General features: G+C 37.4%; 1 protein-coding gene across 1 annotated transcript; it reads right to left on the bottom strand.

The window, feature by feature from the left end:
• Positions 1–320: 320 nt before the first annotated feature.
• On the bottom strand, positions 321–21643 carry mccc2 (methylcrotonyl-CoA carboxylase subunit 2). Its single transcript, XM_042488296.1, has 17 exons — positions 21446–21643; positions 19429–19495; positions 18829–18913; positions 18406–18507; positions 18038–18165; positions 17546–17658; positions 16235–16348; positions 15879–15943; positions 14614–14713; positions 14418–14513; positions 12088–12160; positions 11892–11968; positions 10006–10072; positions 8403–8559; positions 7333–7447; positions 5545–5630; positions 321–4473 (listed from the first exon to the last, which is right to left on the bottom strand). Exons 1-17 carry the CDS (start codon positions 21575–21577, stop codon positions 4356–4358), a joined length of 1695 nt encoding a protein of 564 aa, XP_042344230.1. The 5' UTR covers positions 21578–21643; the 3' UTR covers positions 321–4355.
• Positions 21644–23998: the final 2355 nt, after the last annotated feature.

Genomic DNA, 23998 nt, shown 5'->3' with positions numbered 1-23998 from the left:
GAGTGAATGAGCTCCTGAATCAGGTTGGTTATAATTCACTTAACATTAAATGAATCATTAAACCATGTTGTTCGCACTGAACTAAGACCACATTTCGCAGAGGCCGAGAATGATAAACAGGCTTAATTTCAATTTCACAAATTTATTGCTGACCTCAAACTAACCTGACTCACAACACACGTTTAGGGGGATAATTGTGTCCACAGTTAAATCTCTAAACCTGCCTGGAGTTTATTTCACATCTAGTGTTCTAGGATTTAACCTAATCTCAGTATTTTAATGCATGTATGAACAATAAAAGAGCCACATAACCAGGGTTTGCTCTTTGCAGACTGGCAGGGATGTTTTGATAGTTTATTGATCTGAGATGGATCAAATCTTCCACTTGGCCTCCACGGGAAGGTCAACAAAATCTGGTATGCTGATATTTCCTAACACATTTTGGCCGTTTGCCAATGCCAGAAACGATATATGCACAAAAACTTTTCAGCCTTATCACAGAAAATATCAAGTCAAAAATACAATTCTGATTAAAATTTGTTACATAAGAATAAAAATACAGCATGTTTTACACCTAGTTCTCAGATGTCAGCTCGGTTAGTTACGCCCTTCATACAATCCTTCGAAGAGCCAGAAAAACGGCAAATCTGACCTATTTCAACTAATTACAGTAACATTAAGGCCTCATTATCAGCCTGTCATTTCGACAGAAAAGTTATCTCAGACCTATGCCGATATTTCATTTTAAAGCTGTTATCTGCCAATGCCGATGTCGTGCCGATATTATTATGCATCCCTACAAAACAGAATCCTATTCAAGACCAAGAGTTTATACTGTTTTTGTTTGTTTGTTTGTTTACCTTAACTGGAAGACTTCAGACTTGACACAATTTCAGACAATTATTCATTCCCATCCTTTCAAGAACTAAAAATCAACAACAACGATTACGTAAAGTCCATTTCAGTTACCAAGTGAGGAGAAATTAGGTGGATTCTGAGAACACATCTAAGGTGTGTGGAGTAATATAATCCTGTAATTTGATTAGGGTATGGAACAATGCAGCAAGAATGCTGATAGCATAGAGCTGGCAGCAGTCAAAGTTTACTCTCAAGTTTCATTCAAAGTTGCAAAAATGCCCTGGATACCAAGACCCACGCATAGCAACCTATTGTGTACGGCTGGCCTCGCCATTAAGTGCAGCAATCATCAGCTCAACTAGAATACAGCTCCACTGTGTCTGACTGAAGCAGCCTGGTGTGTCCTTCTTTATCTGTAGACACTATTTATCCCTGTAATGCAGTGGCACTTTAAAGATACAGTGTTGATAAGACATGGACACAAAATGGATTTCTAAGAGAAATAGCCTTGTGGTCTTCAAAAGGTTAGCGTCACATTTGATACTTGAGCCCTTTGAATTCATGCTTTTGAGGTTTTGGTCCCAAGACCTGAAGGCAATTTGTTAATTTCTTAAAGGGGGACAACTCGATTATAAGTTTGGATTTAGCTAAGTCTGTGTCCCGACCCAGACCCCAATGGAAAGGGATGGCAGGTTAACAAGGGAGACACAATTTGGTCGTTTTGCTAACAAGGGGGATGGTATCTCCTCATCCACCCTCAAATCGCCTTCTGCCTAAGACAGTTAAGTCTGGATACACAGAAAACCCTTTTCTTCCAAACTGGCTCTGGTTATTGGGCCAGTTCCATTCAGGATTTCTGGAACATTTGTGAAATCTAGCAAACCAGCCTGTGTTTCAACCAGTTTTGTAATCAAGCGTAATCAAGGGTGTGTCATTGATGGAGGGCGTTGCACAATGGACAAGGTAAGTATCAGCCTTAGCAAATCCCAGATCACATTGATCACCTGCAAACTTTTGTTCTTTTATTACAAATATTTGTTTTTACCCCCACAAAAAACCCAAGCATGAACCAACCATTAATGAAACTACTGAACGCTCCTTTTGTCTAACGATTTCTCACTCGACATCCTCATTGTTGCCATCTCCATTCTCTTTCTCTAACCTGGTGAATATGACAAGCCCACTGATGTCATTTTAAGTAGCATTTTAGGTTGAGAAAAATGCTATTTTTTGGTTCCAGCTGAGAACCTTCTTTTTGGTTGTGAACAAATTAATTTTTAGTTGAAATGTTCTGATGATTTAAATTTAGGTGCAGGAACTGGAACGTAATATGTTCCATGTTGATTGAAAAGGGTTATCAGTCTGATTGAAGCAGCTTGGTATGTCCCTCTTTAGCTGTAGATACTTATCCTTATAATGCAGTAACACTTAAAAGATACACTACGCTGATATATCCTGGACACAAAATGGGATTTCAAAGAGGAAAAGTTTTGCTCAAAAGGTGAGTGCCGGGTCTAACACTTGACCCTTTCAATGCTAAATTCCTGCTTTGGGGGTTTTAGTCCAAAGACCAGTAAGCGATGTGTTAATTTCTTAAAAGGGGAGGGGGACAATAGATGGATGGAGAGGGATAGCAGGTTAACAAGGGGGTCACATCTTGGTCACATTGCTAACAAGCCCTTATCATTCCCCCTCAAATCTCCTGCTGCCTTAGACATTCAAGTTTGGACACGCTGACTGCACACAGCTGTTAATGAGAGCATCTGTCTGTGTGTCTGGCAACCTGATTGCCATTAAATCCAGTGTATGCTGGGGAAGGCTGTCATCCTCTAAGTTGTGAAGTGGTGTACAACCTCAAAGCCAAAACACTCGACATCGAATCACAAGCTTGCCAGATATTCTGACAAGACAAAAGGACGACCTCGTCCTCCAGTAAAAGGAGGCCACTCAGTGAGTGATTATTACTGCAATTAAGAGCAGTCACAGTCAGACAGAAAGGTTAGGTCATCAATCTTAAGTAAAACCCTTGATCTTTATAAATCCCCCTAATTGATTGATATACAACATTTTCTGCTGCCTTTTTCTTTTATCGCATGAGACAAGACTTTTCAGAAACATTAGATCTCAACATCTTTGGACAGTTTCTCTCACTTCAATGAAATCCAAACTTTTTAAACTGGTTCATGCTGTTTGGTAATGATCCCAGTCACATTTGGTGGAACAAGATGAAGCATAACTAGCAAACCAGTTTTAAAAACTGGTGGTAGGAGGTGGTGTAGTATGTGTGTGGCGCACGCACGTACACTCGCACGCACGCACGCTCGCACACACGCACGCTCGCACGCACACACGCACACACCATGGGCTGAGTTATTTCTGCCTTTCCCTAAGGTGAGGCTCTTCACAGCCTCAGTGTCGAAGCCACACAGTTATACACAGAGGAGCATGAAGGGCTTCACGTTAAGCATTTTACCCAGCTGGCTTCATGGGGAGACATTCAAACATTCAAATCCACTGCTGCACCTAATCCCCGGCCACTAAAAGTCCTATAGAGGGAAAAAATGGAACTTGTTGCCAAAGTGAACTCAAGATGGTCTATACCAATATGTGAGCATACCAACTGTGTGCAGTATGTTCAGTTAAAGAGATAAATTGACAAAATGGAAAAGAGGGAGGGAGAGAGGGAAGGACAGGGTGGCCAGCTGGTAAAGTTAAGCACTCTTTCTCAGTGGCTCAGCTTCGGTACACAGCACTCTCTGCCTGCAGCATGCAATCTGTAAGACTACATCCTATTCCCGCCTGCTATAACACAATATTTGAACAATTATTAACATGAAAAGCAAACATTAGGCTGGCTGAGAAGGCATAAAAAACCCACTAGTGCCTCTGGACCAAAGATTTTACTCTAAGTGTGTATATAGAGATAATTACACTGAGCTTTGCCATCTTCAGAAAATTTTGGTTTCCCTAAAAACAGCTCCTCTGTCAATACCAGAACAAAAGCATTTAGTTTGAAAAAGGTTTCTTCTACCATCCCTCTGTGGCCAATCAGATATTTATAGCTAAACAGCGCCCCCTCATGAAGGTTGTTTTCCTCTGATATTCTGCTCACCAGTAGTGGTCCTGAATAAAAAGATAGCAACTTGTGTTTTCATGTATTTTTCAAAATTCATCATTTACAGTATCTGATTGAAAAATAAAAATAAAATAAGAAAACAATCCAAGTATGAGGGGGAGGAGTACAGTTTGCATTTACACCGGAACAGTAACAGTTAAGGCACAACTCATTGGTGGAAATATCCCACAACAGCAGCACACCATCCAATCACATCCCCACTGATCCGAGGTTGTGTGATTCTACTTCAGTGATTTTTCATCTTTTTCTGTGTTTGTTGCTCTAAATAATGTGACACAAGGAAAACTACAAATACTACTTTAAGCACAGTACATGTCCAACTCTGACAGGTAGATCTATACCTGTACAGCCTACATGAGCATTACATCCTGAACACTCCAAAGCGTGTCTTCTGTGTTGGTGCATTCAGTGCTGCACTGAGGCTCAGTCCCAAAACCATACGAGTATCAGCGGGATCGATAATCCCGTCGTCCCACAGTCTGTAAAAGAAATGCATCACATTATTAGATAGTGCATTACACCTCACTTATCTGATGCCTCTTGTAGTACTTGCGCTGGTCTTATCTACTTCTCAAGATTTGTGTTCCTTTATCTGAAAGACTCCCTCACTCATCCTCTAGTTTTAATATATTTGTAGAGGTTTTAAAAGGGATTCTTTACTTTTCTTTTTGTTTTGCTGGGGAAACAAGAGGTTTTTTTTTCTAGTATCAGTTACCATCATTGTGACAGTTGTATATCATACTTAAAAATAAATATTTATTTTGCATTTTTTTTTTGTAAGAAATATCAGAATGGTTATGAATACTTCACTGCTTTAAAGATGCTATTTCAATAAAACTAAGCTGTCTTTGCAGTAGAAAGATGCAGATTTACACATGCTTCTCACAAACTACAAAGCTGGTTGCTCTCTAAATTTTTGTTTTTTACTTATTCTTACTTATTCATCTCAACTGCTTTGTGAATCTTGATTATCCTCTTTTTAATTTATCTAATACATTTCAAGGCCGTATTATGTGCTTTGAGCCCTCTTTGTCGTTTGCTTTATGTTGGCCACTTTATAATACATTTTAAACCTCAGTGAGGCCATTTCCCAGTTGAATTAATATATATAAAGTATGACTAAATCTAACAGGCAATTTTCCAACATATGGTGCATTTTTTGTTTGTAAGACCTCTACCATCTGATATGTGCTCAGCTCACATACAGCATGAAAATAGCCTGCAGGATTAAATGAAAAGCAAAGATGGTTCATATTAGCAGAACAACGGGACATCTAATAGAGCAGAAATGCACTTACAACACATCACAGCATCAGTCCTCACACATTAACAATCTTTCGTATGACATGGAAAAGCAGTACAGCATGATATACTGAAACAATTTAAAACTTCATCAGTAACAAATGCTGATGGCCTGTTCACAGTCCACCTCTGCACAATACTGTCATTCCACAAAGCCCATTTTCTCTCATTAAACTGATTTACTTCAAGCATTGAGTCAATGTCGTAGACAGAGACATACAGTTTGTTGTGTCTTGACGAAAGCTCACCTGGCACTTGAGTAGTAAGGACTGCCCTCCTCTTCAAACCGCTGCACTATCGGTTTCTTCATGGCAGCTTCTTGTTCTGCTGTGAACTGTAAATACATTGTTAAAACAAAAGAATTCGGGCTGTAGCTCTGCCAAAGATAACTGCTGAAAGAAAAAAGAGTTTACAGTTGTGTGCATTTAAATGCAGAATTAGGCAATAAGGAACTCTGTGCCAAAGCATTTTCAAGGCTGTCTGAATTGTGCAGAGCATGGTGAAAAGTAGAACTGAAATCACATTTCAGTATTTCATTTGCCATGGGAGTTAGTTTCCTTGGCTTGAATCCTGGTGGAAATTATACAAATAATGAAAACACCGAGTCAATGCTGAAAAGCTCTTTCAGTACTTTTAGTTTATCCTCACTGACATAAAGGGGTTGATCTACTGCAAACATAAATCATAATTCAACAGCAACACAAATTGCAGCATCCAGAAGAACCAGAAATAAATCAACACCTTTCTAAAACTGTTTAAAAGCTGTAACATAATAATCATCATTTAGTTTAATTCATTGCAAGGGGGTTGAACCAGACTGCACAAGTTTTAGTGAGGAGGACTGAAAAACTGGCATCTGGGTATACACTGTATAAAGACACAATGAAATAAAGAAAATAACATTTTTTCAATTTCTGATCAGGTGTCACTGTGTATTATTCAGTCAGCTCTTGTTATATTTTATTTTTTAAATCAAAGTTCCTCTCTTTTTTCAGCTTGAGAGTCCTGTTAGTTAGAAGAGTGAGTCCAAGTACAAGTACTGACTACTGTTATGATTACTTAATACAATTACAGCTCAAGCAATGACGTATTTTCACCACTCAGAGGGGTAATCAATAGTGAAGCCTTTTAGAGGGTCAACAAGGATGAATGTAGGAGTGTTAATCTTGCAGCTGTGTTGTGTAGCTGCCTTGGGATGCATCAATACATCCCTAATATATACCGTTCTGTCATTTACTGCACCAAACTTTTGGAGCGCAGACCACACTCTGGGCACAGACAGAGCAGCAGAGCGCCAAGTGACGTGAAAATGAATGTTAACCATTCATTGTGTTGGGTTTAAAAGTTTGCATTCACTCGCCTCTACAGGTGCTGCTGCTCTTATCCATCGATCCGATCAGCTCTGACCAGATCAGCAGATTAATTATCCACCTTGCAACTCAAACTCCTCAAACTGCTGCTGAGGAAAAAGAGAACTCACAATGTGTTCTACCTGCACTGTGTTCATGGACCGGAAAATATGTTTTAATTTAGAGAGGGGACACACATAAATTCAGTTTCTGTGGGAAACACTGGTATCTTGTTGCTGTATTCGAAAAGCCAAGCCATGTCTACATCAAAAAAGACTACATTTGAAATTCATGAAAGAAAAAAAATTACTAATGACTGGTTTCCTTTTCGGTCTATTTAATGCCATACATTCTTAAACCATCTTAAATGTCGCTGAGTGAAACGCCTGCTATCAGGGCACTGATGTGGGGTTTCATTCTGAAGCTATTAATGCACTCTTAATACACCCATAACAGCATACCTGACACAATTTAATTACAGCTGTTTGATGACTGCACTATTCAGGATAAGTCATCACTGTAACACTTAACACTGATATAATTTTATCCTTGTATAAGTGCCATGTCAAACCATTACTGAAAGAAAAGTGTCTTTCATAATGTTTATGCGTTTGGCAGCAAATCCACAAAGGCTAATTTAAGCCTTTCTAGTGAAGCACAGACGGGATGATTAATGTGAATCGTTACCTCCTTTCCCTCGCGTGCCCTCTGATCCTTGGTGATGGTGGCCAGGACGGTGGCTGCCTGCTCACCACCCATTACAGAGATTCGGGAATTTGGCCACATGTATAAGAATCGGGGGCTATGAGAGGAAAACAAGGAAGTGTCAATGTGCTTGTGTTTGCTGAGCCCGAGCAGTCAGCCAAATCACAGAATCAACAAAGATTGCATTAATGAAGATGTAATATTCAATTACTAGTGTATTAATCTGATGACAACTACAGGAAAAAAACATGATTTATGAAACCTTAGGCCGAAAAAAAAACCACTTAGGGAATGCTAAATAATTCAGAAAGCCTAACCAAAGGTGAGCATAAATTTCCCAAAACCCTAAATCATCAGTGCAGATTTAAATGTAACAAGAAAAGTTTTGCGACGAGGTGTTTTGAATATCTAAACTGATGGAAAATAAAAAAGAGAAAAAAGCTGAATGAGTCATAGATGAGAAAGGTTATATTTAATGAAATCGACAAAAAGCTTATTTCTGAACTATTTGCAAAATACATGCAATTTTTTATACTTTACTGAGAAAGGTATAAGCGTGCACGACCTGTTTACTGGTCATCAAAAGGTACTACTGCATATGTGGGAAACTTGAATAGAGCTTTTTGTAGATCTAGACACCATGAAATAACCTGTCTCATACCTTTAGAAGTAATGCTGTCTGGGGACAACTTGGATGAATGAAGAGGCGAGGAGTTCATAGTCAGTGTCAGAACAATAATTAAAATGGATGTTTTTATTCTTCTAAATATATTCTTAGCATTTAAGGTTCAAAATCAGGGTTCAAGGTTCAAATCTAAAAGCTTCTGTTGTTACAAAAGGCCATTTCAACCTAAATCTAAATATCCAAGGGCATCTGATGCAAATTATTCTACATACTGAACAGTATGCACGGTATACTGTATATAATACATTATACATCGATTCAGACACAGCTAATGATCTCCATAATTATGTAACAGGCCTTGACCACACTTCCATTGTGTTCATTCATGACGATACCATTGCACTCTTTTTCATTAACTTCTTCATACCTGTAGGCTCTGCCGCACATGCCGTAGTTTCCTGCACCATAGGAGCCGCCGATGATAACGGTAATCTTGGGTACATTGGCACAGGCAACAGCAGTTACCATCTTAGCTCCATCCTTGGCAATTCCTCCTGCTTCATACTCTCTACCAACCATGAAGCCTGAGATGAAGATAAAGAAGAAGGATTACAACTAAGAAGACTAAAAATACATGAGCAGTGATTAACAGGTAAAAACATGTTAAGATAAATGTGTACATCTTGTCATAACTGACAAGATGTAAACTGTGATCATATGACTTTGCCGTTTATCACATATGATTTTGCAGTTAGTGATTACAAGCTTGTATTAAATACACTGTTCATTCAGTGCCTTAAGCCCTATTCTCACGGGACTAGTATTACCATGGGACCTGATGTGATTTAGAAATTAACTCCCCACATCTGTTTCGTGCAGCATATTCACACAGGATAAGCAGGGTTCTCACAAATTTTCAGCATTTTAACATTTCAAAACCTCTCCATGACATTTCAGTGACCCATGATAAAATTCCCATGACTATTCATACATATAAGAGGAACAAAACTGTATAGAGTACTTTACTTCTCATAAATTATATTATTATACGCGGTCAGCAAAAACACGAAGCTCAACAGTTCGGCTGGCTTGTTCAGTTAACGTCTTCAAAAAAAGATGCTGTGTGCTGTGTGTACTGCTCTGTACCGTCAAACTACTATGCTCTATTTTCAGATCAGTAATACTAAATTAAAGTATGTTTTCCTGCTCCAAGTGACAATTTAGCACTCTAAGCTGTCCATTTCAATTGCTTCATCTCAAAAATGCGGTACAAACAGCAAAGTTTTTCAAGTTTTTCATGACTGTGGGAAAAAGGTATAGGTAACAAGGTATAAGTGAAGTCTGTATTTTACTCAAATTTACTGACATCACTGCCTTAACCTCCTTTTTTTAATGTAGGTTAAATAAACAGAACCGATTCTGACACACACTGTCACATTATCCCTCTCATTATCTTTTAAGATTTGTCTCTTCTGATGGATTTGAACTTGCTCTTTCTGTGAAAAAGTCTCCATGCTGTGTAGTGAGGTGAGCCTCCTGCACCAAAAACGCAGGCAGGACAGAGGTGCAGGAAAAAAACCCTAAATACCCATATCACAGAGATGTTGATTTACACGGGACTAATATTATCATCGCTGGTCAAACAGAAGGTAATTTGCAGCAAAACATTTACTTGACAATTTACTGACATTGTGGATTCATACTGAATTTAAATTAAGATCAGACGAACTCCTGAGTTCCTGCAAATCATGTGAGGTCCACAGAAAATTTTAGTTCTACATGAGTATGAGATCCCATTAAAAACCACAACACTAACATGATATTTTCAGTTACTTAAAGGTGGAGCCAGTGATTCTTAATAAAGCTTGTTGATATTTAAACTCACTTTACTTTAATCATATTAAATACCCTTCATTATAGTTTTCACTCATAACCGAGGAAATGGAGTACTAGGAAGAGAACATAAAAGCACCACAACAGAACAAAATCTCAGATGCCAATAATCCCCAAACCCTAGAATTCCCACTGACCTGTTATGTTTTGAAGAAAAATGAGTGGAATGTTTCTTTGGCAGCATAATTCGATAAAATGTGTTCCCTGAAAAGGAATTCAAATACTCAGTGAATCTTTTATAATCCCAGTGCAACAGAAAGATTGCCCAGAGGACAAAAACACAGACATGTACAATCACAACCTTAAAATTAAATGATAGGATGGTAATAATTTTTTTTCTTGGCACCTTAAGTTATTAACAGAAATATAAGCTGCACCAGCAGAAACAGATAAATATATATTCAAAGCACACAGCTGGATATACTGAACTGCCTCAAGTTTTAGACTAGTGCCTTGGTATACCTACATTTCTACTTCTGGAGAAGCTTAAGGCTGATCTGAAAGGCCAAATCAAACTAAGTGTAAAATTGAAAACTGCTTCATTTTCATCAAAACATTTAGTGTGTATCTTGCAAGCAGTTGGCCTCTCCTTTGTCATCATCTTCATCTCAGTCGAGACCAGTCAGGACAGAAATTTATCAACTTGGGAGGGAGGTCATCGAGCTTCAACACTGGCTCTGTACTCGCTAGGTTTTACTTTGAATACAAAGAGCTGAATGGCCTTCAGCCTTGCCAGAAAAAAATGCACTGAACAACAAGAAGCTGCCAAGAGCTATTGCACAGGAAAACAAGCACAAAGGACCGTGCACTGTGCGGAGACACCTAATTTCCATATACTTTGTATTGCTGAATTACTCAGGTGTTTTCTTTATTTTGGCAGTTACCTCTGCTGGCTTCCTTTCAGTGAAGCAGCCTGCCTTGCATTAAAAAGCGTAAACAGAAGTTGGAGAGAGCATGAAAGACGGCTGCCTATTAGAAGCTGTCACTTGGTGAAAAATGATTCATCAGTTTGCTCCCAAATGCACGCACAACAACAGAAATCTAATCATTTCTCTGTTACCTCTCCCTTTCACAAACACCTGGGGAAAAGGCTTTTAACAATTTAACAGTTAAGCATAATAGAAGCCTGGGCACATCTTAAGTGGTGACAGCGTGTCTCAAAAATGCATCTCGAAATGCAGGTGCTGTATTGATTTTTCTTGGATATGCTCTCTAAGCCTGTCTGTTCCACATCTGTGTCTGTCTGAAGCACTGTGTCGGTCCCTTTCATCAGCGATTACACTGATGAAATAACCAATGCTCATATTGTCATATTGAGATCTCACAGAAAAAATGGATCACAGAAAGGTTTTGGGTTTTTTCAGGTCAAGCTTGTTATCTAATTTAAAAAGGTGTTTGAAAAACATATTAGTCTATAATCACAAATTCAGCTTCTCATCTTTCCTAAGCCTGTGTAAAGTTCAGATGTTCACGCCAGACTGGCTTGCAAATTAAGCGAATTATATTGAATAAAAATTATGATTGTCCCTTGTCCATGGTTTCTAAATGCTATGTTATTACAATGCCATTCATCAGAGAACTCCTGAGATGGTCCAGACAAGTGCAATTTGAGAGCTTATTGTATGAGAGAAATTTGGCGCCTTGACTGTGAAAGGTCAGTACGAACCATTTGTTGTAAGTAGCAAATCTCTGTGGAGAATACTTTCTTTAGGGCTTCAGTATTAAGTTAAAGTCCTTGACATTTAGAGAAAAACATTGTCGGCACAGTGTTTACTCCTTTGAAAATTCCACATGATCATGAGGCTTAGCTTTTTACACTTCACAAAGGTTTTGCCTGTTTGTTCATAATATCACAGGATCAAAGCTGTACCACGAGTCTGAGCGTTTTGAGAAGCCAGAGGCAAGTCTTAGGTTTTCTAATAACACTGTGGAGATAGTGGAGATACTTCTAAAATCCAGATTTATTCTTTAAAGAACATTCATTCCACAGTTTAAGTCATTTTTGGGTATAAATGATATTTACCTTTTTCGCAGACTCTGAAAACAAGACTCCATTGTTGCCAATGATTCCGACAGGGTAACCGAATACTCTTGCAAATCCTGAACAGGTGTATATTGAGAGTCAAATGTTAAGGTTGCTAGATTCAATAATAAAAAAAAAAAAAAACATAATAATGAGCATAATTTTTTGGGTTGTAGAAAAAATGTATTTCAAATACCTGTAACAAGTGTGTCTCCATAGAAAGCCTTGAACTCATCAAATTTACTGCCATCTACAATTCTAGCGATGACCTGCAAACAAAGGAATAGAGGGAAGGTGTAAAAGCCAATAACACAAAGCCAAGTAAAGGACAAGAGACAGGAAATGGTTAGACTTGTATTACAAGTTAATGCTGAGTTTTTTTCTGTTAACCTTCAATTATACTATATTTACTGAGCGCTTTACAAATAATAAAATACTGACCGTTTGCTATTTAATAACATTTACGTGTACATTTACTTTGATTACTTAAGTACATTTAATATCACAAAATTACTTCTGATAATGCAGTACAGTACATTTCAGATACTTTAAGTACAACCAAAGTCATATTTTGGTAGAATATCTGTACTTTTACTCAAGTATGGCTTTAAGGTACTTCATCCACCACAGGACATGTTACAGGGTGAAGGCCTTTGCACACTGTGTCTGAATTTTCGTATGTGTGTTTTTGATCTGTTATCAGATAATAATCATTATGCACAAAAACTTTGCACACTGACTGCAATGTGATTTATTGTTTTATTCATTGCCAAAATGTGCAATGTGGGACAAAACGGAGACATCAAGCAGTGAGGATGATTTTGTGATCATCTCTCTTCTTAAAAGTAGAAAAAGAAAATATTGAGATCATCCAATCCTGAGAAAGCATCCAGAGCAAGGAGTTTCACCTGCATATATGTAAAGCACTTAGGGTTGCCTTTGGGTATGAAATGTACTATATTATTATATTTGCCTTGCCATGCCGATAAACAAGCTGCAGAATTATCCCAACCGTCTCCACTTCCATTTCAGGATGTCAGTGATCCAGTTTGATTTGCTGCTTGCAATATACATACACTAAATAACAGACCTCAAGTTTCTGGGAACTAACTGATCCTGAACAGCTGCTGGCATTACGTTTTAGGTCGGGACACACACACAGGCGGATGCGCAAAAATGCAGAAAATAAAACCTGTTCCAAAAACCTTTGTTTCAGTTTTGGTGTGTAAATGTGATTGACACAACATGAGGTTGTGCATATTTCTGAACGTGACCACTTTGAAGGAAAAATGCAGAATTGGCGTGCAAAAGCCTTAAGGCTGGCTGTATTGCATTTTGTTACTGTCAACAAAATCCAAAGCCCCAAATCATTCATTCCTACTGAAGATGCACATTTTTTTTTTAATGAGCCACATACATATAGTTTATTTTTTAGTCATATTCTCAAACAGCTGGGTACTGTAATCTTTCGCAAAAGTTACTAAAGCAGGAGTATATTTGTGTGGGACCATTTTCAGCAACTGATTTGGTGGTACTGAGTATTTCTAACAGCAGGACAGTGTGTGTTCAACTAATTCAAAATAAACTACAACGGCCATGTTCATGGTAATGAAGGAACACGTCATGCAGTGTAACAGTGCTGCTCACTGATGTGTTTATAATAGCTTTTTGGCAACAATGGAGCTCTATGGTACAGAAGAATAAGCTACTCAGATAATACTCATTAGGTTTAAGTCATTGTTGGTTTTGGTCATTTCATAGGAACAGTTAATAACAAGAAAAGTTTACAAAATAACCAAAGTGATACTTTAAACAGCTTTCACTGTGTTGATTTAACTTAAGTGATTTAAGCGTGCCTTGTGTTGAAAAGCCTATTACAGTCGAAAAACTCCAGTAAAGTGGGAACAGCCGCTTGATCTTGTTTCCTAAACGGACTGCCAATACTGTTCTACACTACAAACAGTTTGACATCTCTGGAGTTAGCAGTAATTCTTGCTCCTGGGTCTACATCAAGAATCAAAGGCACAGGCTTCAAACCAAATGAGAACATCTGGCAAGCCCTGCCACAGAGAGCAAAAACCAAGTGATTGATGCCGGCTGTCTTTTATCGACCTAGCTCCTGACAGAGACACCTGACAGCTAAATATTGTTTAGAGTGCATTCTGAACTTGTAACCGTCGGCTTTGTCTGTATTTTTCACAAATCCTTGGTATAAAACAGAAGTGCACAGTGTGTGTATCTACTCTAAAATATTGTTTTCTGGTGGAGCTAAGGAATCATTTTAACAAACAATAATATATTTGTTTATTAAGTGTTTTACAGCTTCAAACATGTCTTAATCCACCAGGAGAAAATAACCTACATGTTTAAAAAACCGCTGTATCAATTGGTTGAAAATAATAAATATTAGAGTGTTTCTTTGTTCAAATAATATGTGAAAATATGAAGGCAGTTCTTCTTGAAGTACAGCTTATAACTTTGTGTTCTTGTCCCTTTGAGACACTGGACAGGAAACTGGTCAAATACCTCTCTGACATCAAAGTTGCGTTTCAAGTTATCTCCGACTATGCCATAGAGTTCATCTGCAGGATACAGCGGGGCTTCAGTAGGTTCGGTGGTGACCTGAAAAGCACAACATACTCCATGTCAACAGAAAGTACAGACAGCGTAAATCGGTAGACGATTAAAGGTGATTGTTGATAATTGTCATAACTGGACTGACCCCAATATTTTTCTTGTAGTTGAGGCTTCTCACCGCCTTTCTTGCTAAATGGAGTGCGTGGTTATCGTCTAAAGCGTAGTGGTCGGTCACACCAGATTTTCTGTTAAATAAGCAACAAATCAATCACTGTGGCATTATTACAGCACATAAATCATTACTTAGAAAATAATAACACTGATGTGTTTCATAAATGTAAACAGCATAATGTCATCATATAACCATGTGACGAAGCAGAGCCAGTCCGGACCTCATAAAGGCCTCAAGCAAAATTCACCTAGGGGGCCCTCCTACCTGACCCCTGAGCCATGTAAACCATTTGCCATTACCACACTGTCACGCTTGACACCCCATTGCTCCCTCTACAATTCTCCCTCCTTTGCAGCTGTTTGCTCAATCTGTTAGTCTAAGAATATTAGATCTATGAAGAACACAATGAGGTATAAAAACAAAATATTTACTGCATTGAATACTCATCCCAGATTCCTTTTACACATTTTTAAATGTAAAATACTATTTATACTGTGGCTTGGCTTTTTTTTTTTTTTTTTTTACAGGAACGCTGCATATTTACCCTCTCCTTCAGATGCCAGCAGAATACCAAGCTAATCAACATTTTACATTCAACATTTAATCAATAGTCAATGTTAAACCATTGCTTTCCATTTCGCATTAGTCTTTTTTTTCTCTTTGTTTTTAAAACACATTAAATTTGTACATGTGGACCTCTGGACTCATCTGACTGTTTTGTTGTGTTATAAAAAATACTGAGCTCTAGGTTGCAAATGATGAGAAGAGTAATGCCTGCACACTGACTCCAAACCACAATTTTATTTAAATGAGCAACGTTTCAATCCCAGTTGGGTCTTCGCATATCAGTAACACTTTGACCTGACAAAAATCCGAGTTTGAATTATTCTTTTCATCAGCTCTGCTTCCCAATAGCTTTTACATGTAATGTGCACATAATTATGCTCGATCCAAAGTGAAACACAAAGCGCACCAACAGTTTTAACTATGACAAACAATTCAATGAGGATCACAACCTACTTTGTGTAAACCCAGCCTGCAAAAGCACCACTGGAAAATGTTTGCAATTTGTCAAAATTGTTATCTAACTTAGATGGTTTTGAGAGTTGAGTCACTGCATTCTTATGGATAACCGCTTAATGTTATTCTAGCGTAGGTGAACAACCTTTCTCTAAAGCCAGGAACATGAGATAAAAAATAAGGCACGCAATGCAATAAAAAATACTGTTATTTCCTACTTGCAGTGAAGATCAGCACCACCAAGGTCCTCTGCAGAAACTTCCTCCCCAGTGGCAGCTTTGACCTATAAATACAAAAGTACAGAGACATATCAACACACGAACAACAAACAAAATACCAGTGAAGTGTTTTTTGAGAAGTGTATGCTCCCTGGGTGCCATTTACTGCACAGCTGTAATAAAATTACAACAAAGACAACATGGAAAAAATTATTATCTCTTGAGCTTAATTTATGACATTGGTAAAACTTATATTTATTATGTAAACCACCAATCGACTGTGAGGATTACAAGTCAACTTGATGCTCGCACTTTCATCCTATTCTTATATCATTTAACAGCTAAATTTGTCCTACCAATGGAGGTCCTCCGAGGAAAATGGTTCCTTGCTTCCGCACAATGATGCTCTCATCTGCCATGGCAGGTACATACGCTCCTCCAGCTGTGCAGGAGCCCATCACAACAGCAATCTGAAAAAGTCAAGAAGAAGTCCAATATTCACACTGGATGTCACGCAAGCTTGACAGGACATAAAAGTTCTGATATCAGACAAATGGCTGATCTCTATAAACAAATATGAATTGCATTTACTCCAAGGAAAACTGAGCTTAAAGAAAGTTTGTGGCTTTAAACCTGATTGTAAGAGTGGGAATTCAGATTCAGTTTCAGTTTATCACTCCACAACAGCCATGTCCTGGCAGGCTTTTTTTAGTGAAGATTAAAATTTTTAGTACCATTAACAACCCTGTTAAGGGCACTGGCAAGTGGACATATAAATTTATATACAGCAATCTAGTGGTAAATGTGGGAGTAATATTAAATTTGGCCATGGAAAAAACTTACGGAAAAGAATGACTGCCACAGAAGGAAAAGCCTAGAGTAAAATATTGTTTAATCAAAGACATTATTGGGATGGATTAATTGGCATTCGGTTTGCTGAAATTGTATAAGCTAGTGTTGTCATGATACTGGAATCTCTAAAAATTGACACTGGGGGCGTAACATTTTAAATTTCCATTAAAATCTAAATATAACAGGTGAATAATATGACAACAGTGACTTCTTTTTTCTTGGTTAGTAGCAGAATGACTTCAGTAAATACTGACAATAAGTCACAGCGAGAAAGCACAGCAGGTACCAGTGTATTGTTACTCCAGAAAAATAGTATTTAAAGTGTTTCAAATATTCAGGTCCATAGATTACTATTTTTGACAACAGTAATATGATAATATCCACTTGTTTTTATAATATCTGGGTCTACTGGAGAGTGCTAAGCGCAAGACCTGAATCCATCACATTCATCAGGTCTTACACAAACCGACTTCTCTTTGTTTTATTTTTAAACACAAGGATGTCTATTTTTCAGTAGTCAATAGCAAGATGGATTTCAGTTGTCTCCAGACAATGAAGAGATGAATAACCTACAGTCGTGCAGATCATTTAAATTGACCACCTCGGCTCTTTTTCATATAATTTTTCAGACAACTCTGTCTGCTTCTCCGAACGGATGCATTAATCAATGCAGTTATTTCAAAAACAACAAATATACCATCCAAGACAACAACAATAGGCTGCAGTAAAACACAGAGACCAAAGGGAGATGAGGAAATTCTAAGGTCACGGTAAAGTCTCAGCTGCTTTATACGTTATTGGTTATCAAGCATCACCTGCGCTATTCCCTCTGAAGACAGTCTGGCCTGGTTGAAGAAAATGCGTCCAAAGTGATCTCTGTCAGGAAAGACTTCAGCCTGTCTGGGAAGATTGGCACCGCCTGAATCCACTAAAGGAGTCAAGAACATTAGAACATTAAGAAAACTTGATGATTAGAATTAAGATCTGGCTCTCGCTCTATTCCAGACACACAGTCTGTATTATAAGGTAAATAACAAAAAGACAAAAAAACATTACAGAGTTTTCCCAAAAGGCGTTTAAACATCTGCAGATGAGACCTGGCTGATGAAATTACTGAATTTAATATTTCATAAATCACAGCAAAAATACAACTGCTAAAATGCTTACTATATAGAGTTACTGATACATATTTTTCTTTTTCTCCAGCGTGACTTTTATATCTGTAAGTTTAATTCTTGTGGTGAATGCCTATTTTCCTCCTTTTTTATGTCAAACTACCAAACTCTTACAAACACAGAAAAACTCACCTAAGTAAATGCATGGCAAGTGGTTCTGCTGTGCTATCTCTTGTGCACGAAGGTGTTTCTTCACTGTAACTGGGAAGTATGTTCCACCTTTGACAGTAGCATCATTTGCAACAATAACACATTCCACCCTGTGTGAAAAAAAGACAACTGAAATTTGCACCTGGAGCACTCAAGGGAAATCAAATTAAACAAAAAAACTAATTGCAAGTCAGAGAGAGAAAATTAACACCCCATGCAATTATCATAGACTTTTAAATTTGAATATTTTACATCTAGTTTAGGAACTTAGGATACAAAGAGGAAGAGACAGTGACTTTAAACTTTATTTTGTAGTCTGTTTTAAATATCTGCTTATTCATGGCACTTACCCTGAAACCCGGCCAATCCCAGTAAGTATACCGCCAGCTGGGACTTCCTCTTTTCCATACAATTCATATGCTGCAAACTGAGAGAATTCCAAGAAAGGAGTCCTGCAAGACAACCAAAAAAACATGTAATACAGGCTTGCAATTTAAAATAAACCATCTACATCGAGATCTTCAAAATTTTTATGCATGAAACTGTGCTGTCTGTTAGGATGGTTGTTTATTTTAGTAGTTCACAACTAGCAGTGAGATGAGAGAAAAGCAATCCTCCTCACTTTGTTCTCTGAAGTGTGTACGGCTATAACTACCTGCAGCATGGTTTGCGTAATGACGTCAAACCAGAGCACTACAAATGTTTTGCATCTGGTCTTCTGGGTGTAAACAGCCATTATTTTGTATCAAAGATGTAAGAAAATGATACTGTACCCTGGATCCAGCAGTCGGTCTATACGTTCTCTAGGCAGGAGTTTCCCTCGAGAAGTGTGAAGTCTTCTGGCTTTTTCTCCCCCACCTGGATGATTAAAATAAACAGCATGCTAACAAAAAATTTGGCAACACTTTGGATAACCCAGTGTTGACTTTCAAGTGATTGGCAGTAGCCAAAGTGAGGATTCTAACTCAAACTGTCAACATATAACCTACATACTCAAAACTAAAATAAACATTTAGTATGTGTGGACACCTTTTCACAATATGTATCAAATGTCATGAAACATATTACAATTACACACTGTAATCTACTCAAAGTTAGATGAGTATCAGCACTGAAATATAGGCAAATAAACTTGTGACTGGCAATATTTGCACATTAGAAGAGATAAGAGCTTTTTACCTTTTATAATTTAAACGTTCGTATCCAGACCCTGAGCAGTTTTATCAGAACAGATAGAGGTAGCTAAAAGGTGTTCAACACTTTAAGCACTCAGATTGCCTCAACTTGGACACAAATTCCACTGTTGGAATAAAAACAAAAGTAATGACTCTAAGTTAGCTGTACTGTGTAATTCATCATGAACTCACACCTACCCAATTTAATCTTCTCCGTCCGGCACTTAAGTTCATCAACAAGAGCTTGCATCCGCTCATAATTCTCCTGAAAAACAAGAAGAGTATAAACAGACATTTGTTTATTCATCCTGTACAATGATTTCTACTGTAGGCAATGTTCTTCCCATTACAAACAGGAGAAGTTATGACTGTGGAGCTGATTAAATTGCTCAAGTCAACACATAAGTTTAATTCCCCGTCAACACAAAATGCATTTGCCAGGAGTAATAAAAAAGTTAAAGAACATAGCTTCAATAACAATGATTTAATGTGGGACAGGATCACTTAATAGATGAGTTTATGTTAATGTGTTTTAAACAAGTTTTTCTCCAAGTTGGAAATGTGAGTAAAATGTGCCTGTGGTGCCATCAAGTGAGATTTTTTGGTTTTGCATCAGTGAGAATGAATGGGGACACTGTGTAACAATAGTTACACTCCAGGGAGAAGATTTCATTTCAACATTATTCAACATACAACACATAATTCTCTGTGTTCATTCTGTGCAATAACCATAACAAAAGCCATTCTGTGTGATAACCAGATTTACACAGTTTAAAGTATTTAATAGCCTTTCATTTATTGTATGTGTACCTCATATTTAATTAGTTTTTGTCATTGTTTATAGTTTTAATACTTGCACTGTTTCAGAAGACGCACTTTCAGATTTCTTTGTACTTGTACAAAAACAATAAAGGCTTTGTATTCTATATTAAACAGTGTATATGGAGTTCCTCAAAAAAAATTGGAGAATCAACCAATTAATTACATGCATTCTGATCATTTTTTATACACCATTTTTTTGCATCAATTTATGGTATAAATGTTTTTTTTTTGTTTAGGTTAAAGGTGACAAATGCACAAGTTCTCAGTGCTGACAGGGATGTGTCCCCTGCATAACCTTAAAATGTATGCCTATGGTTAAACTGATACACCTCATGGTTAGAATTATTATTAAGTTATAACTGCAATTGCTGAAAAGCCCCAAAACCTTTTTAGAGTGGAACACATGGAAGACAATGAACGTATTATATTATTATGAGCTTGTATCTGGTTTTGCCAACAGAAGAAGGAAATATCTGGAATTTCTAGCAATTTTTCTTGGCAATCTTGTGTTTCTCACTCTGCAAGTGAGACTTTACTATTTGGATTTTTTAACACAAAATTAGTGCTACCAGTTATTTTGAAATTTTACAACACAGTGTCATAAAAGTTATAAGGTCATAAAGTCTTATTTCAATATCCATTAAGGCCTTGTTTTAAGATTAATGAAACCATTGCCTTTTAAGACTTTTTCAGGATCCTTAGGAATCATGTAAAACCATAAACATGTAAAAAAAAAAAAAGGTATTCCTAACTTTTTTTATTTCTAGTATACGTTGCTGGTACAGGGTCGTAGATTTTGCTCTTTATGTATTTCACTTTTTTACTTATTATTTTTACTCTTGGGCAGATGTTCTCAACCCAACTGGTTATCACTTTAGCGAGCTATTTTTCTATCTCGGATGCGCTGTGCACCGTCCTAGTTGTGAAAAACGCAACTGTAAAAAATGAGGATTAGCCTACTTGAGAAACACAGAAAGTAACCATATTGGGGGACTAAAAAAACAGCATGACTACGTTTCTATACCATGGCTGAGAGTTACCAATTGACATGTTATGACATGTTGATAAAATGAAGGGTCTAACTGCTGAAAAGCATTAAAAACGTAAAAATGTCAGACAGCAGAAATGTAGCTGTGTGGCTAGTGTGATGATGCTAAGACCTTAGCTGAGCACCATGGGGTCTCAAGGTTCTGACCTCTTCCAGCCAGTTAACAAGCTAAAAGTAGCTTCTGCGTAATTAAGACGCAAAATAATATATACTCTTAATAGTCGTCAACATTATATTTGACCTTAGCGTGGTTCTGCCAGCTGTGTAACAGAACAGTAACCGTTGACATTAGCAGAAAGCTCTGTTACACTTTGGCTAGCTGACGTTAGCAACATGCTAACCTACCTGATACTCAGAAGATTGTTTATCCGGCTGAGACCCGAGTCGGGCGACTTTGTCGGCGTAGTAAGACCGTGTGCAAGCCGAGGGTAAACCCCTGCAACGAAACAACCACGGCCTGACCGTCTGGAGAAGCATGTTGGTGCTCACGTTTATCGAAACGTTCAGTTGTAAAGGACTAGCTTGCTAGCTAAACTAGCAGCGATCTTCTTCTGTGGTTAATGTTTGTAGGCGTAAAGCTCCACATCGCCACCTGCTGTTTATGGAAACTGTCTACATGTGCTCAATATAATACCAAATGTATCAATATAATTAAAATATTTGACAAAATATAGGTATTTTTATATTTGCTGTTTTATTGCTTTTTTTGCTGTTATTTTAATATATATTTAATATATTTCTCATTCAGCTTGCAGACTTGTTATTCATTTGTTTTTTATTTCAATTTTTTTTGTCGCTTAACAGTTTTTACTGCTTTTTATCATTGTTGACAGAGATCAGAGCTAGTATTTACTATTTATTATGATTTATTTTCATCATTTTGTTGTGGTTATTAATAGAAATTATATGTCCTTCTTGCCTGTATGAATATGACTTCAGGCATTGCTGTAAAAGAGCTTAATACTCTAAGTTTTCCCTGAATAAATAAGGGTTGATTATTCTTAACTCTTAAGTCCATTTACAAGCTTTTTATGAAGCTTCAATCTGCATCTCATGAATGGAGACCATAATGTGCTGCTGAAGTTTTTTTTTTAAAAAAAAAGGGGGAAAAAAAGCTAGTAAGTGGACCTTGAGTTCAGAATATTTTGTAACAATATTATTCCCAAGGTAAAAAATGAACCCACTTCAAAAAATGAAAACATATTGTCCCTTGTGGAAAAAAACACATTTAAATATAAATTTATCCATAGCATGTATACCAAAATATGGTTTCTGAAATAAAATGTATATACTTTATAGATCAATTAAAACTTAATGTTTTTAAAGCATTTAACCTTTAAATATGGTTAATTTTATGCAAACACAAACACACACAAAGAAGATGTGGAACCAAAAGGAGAGACACCATTATTTAGATTCATGCTGCCATCATGTGGATTTTTACAAGTATTACAGTGCCAAAATCAGTGCATCATCTCTGTCTTTGTGATGAAGCTTTTACTTTGGCAAGAGTGCTTTTTTGTCAAACTCTACAAAAGAAATGTAGAAAAAATGCATTTGATGAATTTGAAGGCAAAGAGTTTATTCTTCGATTCTTTTCACTATTTGCCTTAGTAATAAAGCCATGCAATAGGAATCAAATACAAGTGCCTCGAAAAGGAATGAAGAACATTTCTATTTCACTGCAACATGTTACAGAAACACTTAAAGAGATGCAGAGATAAGGCCTTGTCTCGTTTAGAAATGGGAACTAAAGTTGGTTTTAAGTGGGAATCAGAGTTAGCCTAAAAGCTTCACAACACATCCCTTCTGACCTGAGTGCTTTATTCGAGCTAGAGTACATTTGGCAGAGTATGGGCTGAAGAGCATTCAAACCAAGAGCTTTTAGTTCATTTAGTTTTAAGAGGCCTTTCTCCTCCAACGCTTCCACCTATTCCATCGGCATGCATAGAAATGTCCATGACCTCCACTCAAATGGCTGCTCCTGTTTTCTTAGGAAATATACAATCCTCCACTCTCTCTGCGAACTTAAACCCTCTCACTCACCCAGCTCTCTCTACTTTGCTGTGGCCCCTGAACCCTTCTCACTGCTGCAGCACTGAAGTGACAGAATAGATGTAGAGGCATGAAAAGCCTCTTAAAAGTAAAAAAAAAAATTAATAAATAACATATTTTGATGACTGTGAGTGGAGTGCAGAAAAGTGGTTGAAAAGCACACGGGTTGGATGAAAAAGAAAAAAGAACAGGGTATCATTTAGTCAGGGAATTTGGCGAAAATCATAGGGTTAAGTTGCTAGGCCACTTTACAGAAATATACAGGAATGTGTTTTAGGGTTGTTGGTTTTTTTATATAGTATTTTATTAGTATTTATTAGTCAGTTTTATACCACAGAGAAGCTTCTATGTTTTCTTGATTTGAAGCTAGAGCTGATACTTATTTTTCATGCTCATGGCTGGAATAAGGGCATGTTTCAAACCTCAGTACTTTTTAGGTATGTACTGAAATGTGTCTGTTGCAAAATAAATGAAAGGTGGTGTTTTTTAATGTCTGGTATCATTTGCATTTTTGCTCACTAATTTCTTTTATTTAGATGACTCCTGATTTAAATCCAGATTATCTGCCAGCGTATAATAACACCACAACTGATTCTCCCGGGCCATGCTTTCAGCTGATACCTTCCAGAGGGGTATCATGCGGATGCAAAGGTGACTTTTGGTGTTTGGATCTTTCGCCCAAAGCACAGACACACTGACTTTTTGCGACTATTTGACGACTTTGGAATGAGAATGGGCTGGGGTTTTTTTTTTTTGGGTCTTGACCCTTGCTATGGACTAAAAGTCAAGAAATCTCAGCCACTGGCAAGTCTTCAAAGTTTATGGAAGTGCTATAGAAAAATA

This window comes from Plectropomus leopardus, chromosome 6 (assembly GCF_008729295.1).
Source record: "Plectropomus leopardus isolate mb chromosome 6, YSFRI_Pleo_2.0, whole genome shotgun sequence".
In the NCBI taxonomy this organism is placed as follows: Eukaryota; Metazoa; Chordata; class Actinopteri; order Perciformes; family Serranidae; genus Plectropomus; species Plectropomus leopardus.
This window is presented reverse-complemented; position numbering and strand designations above follow the sequence as displayed.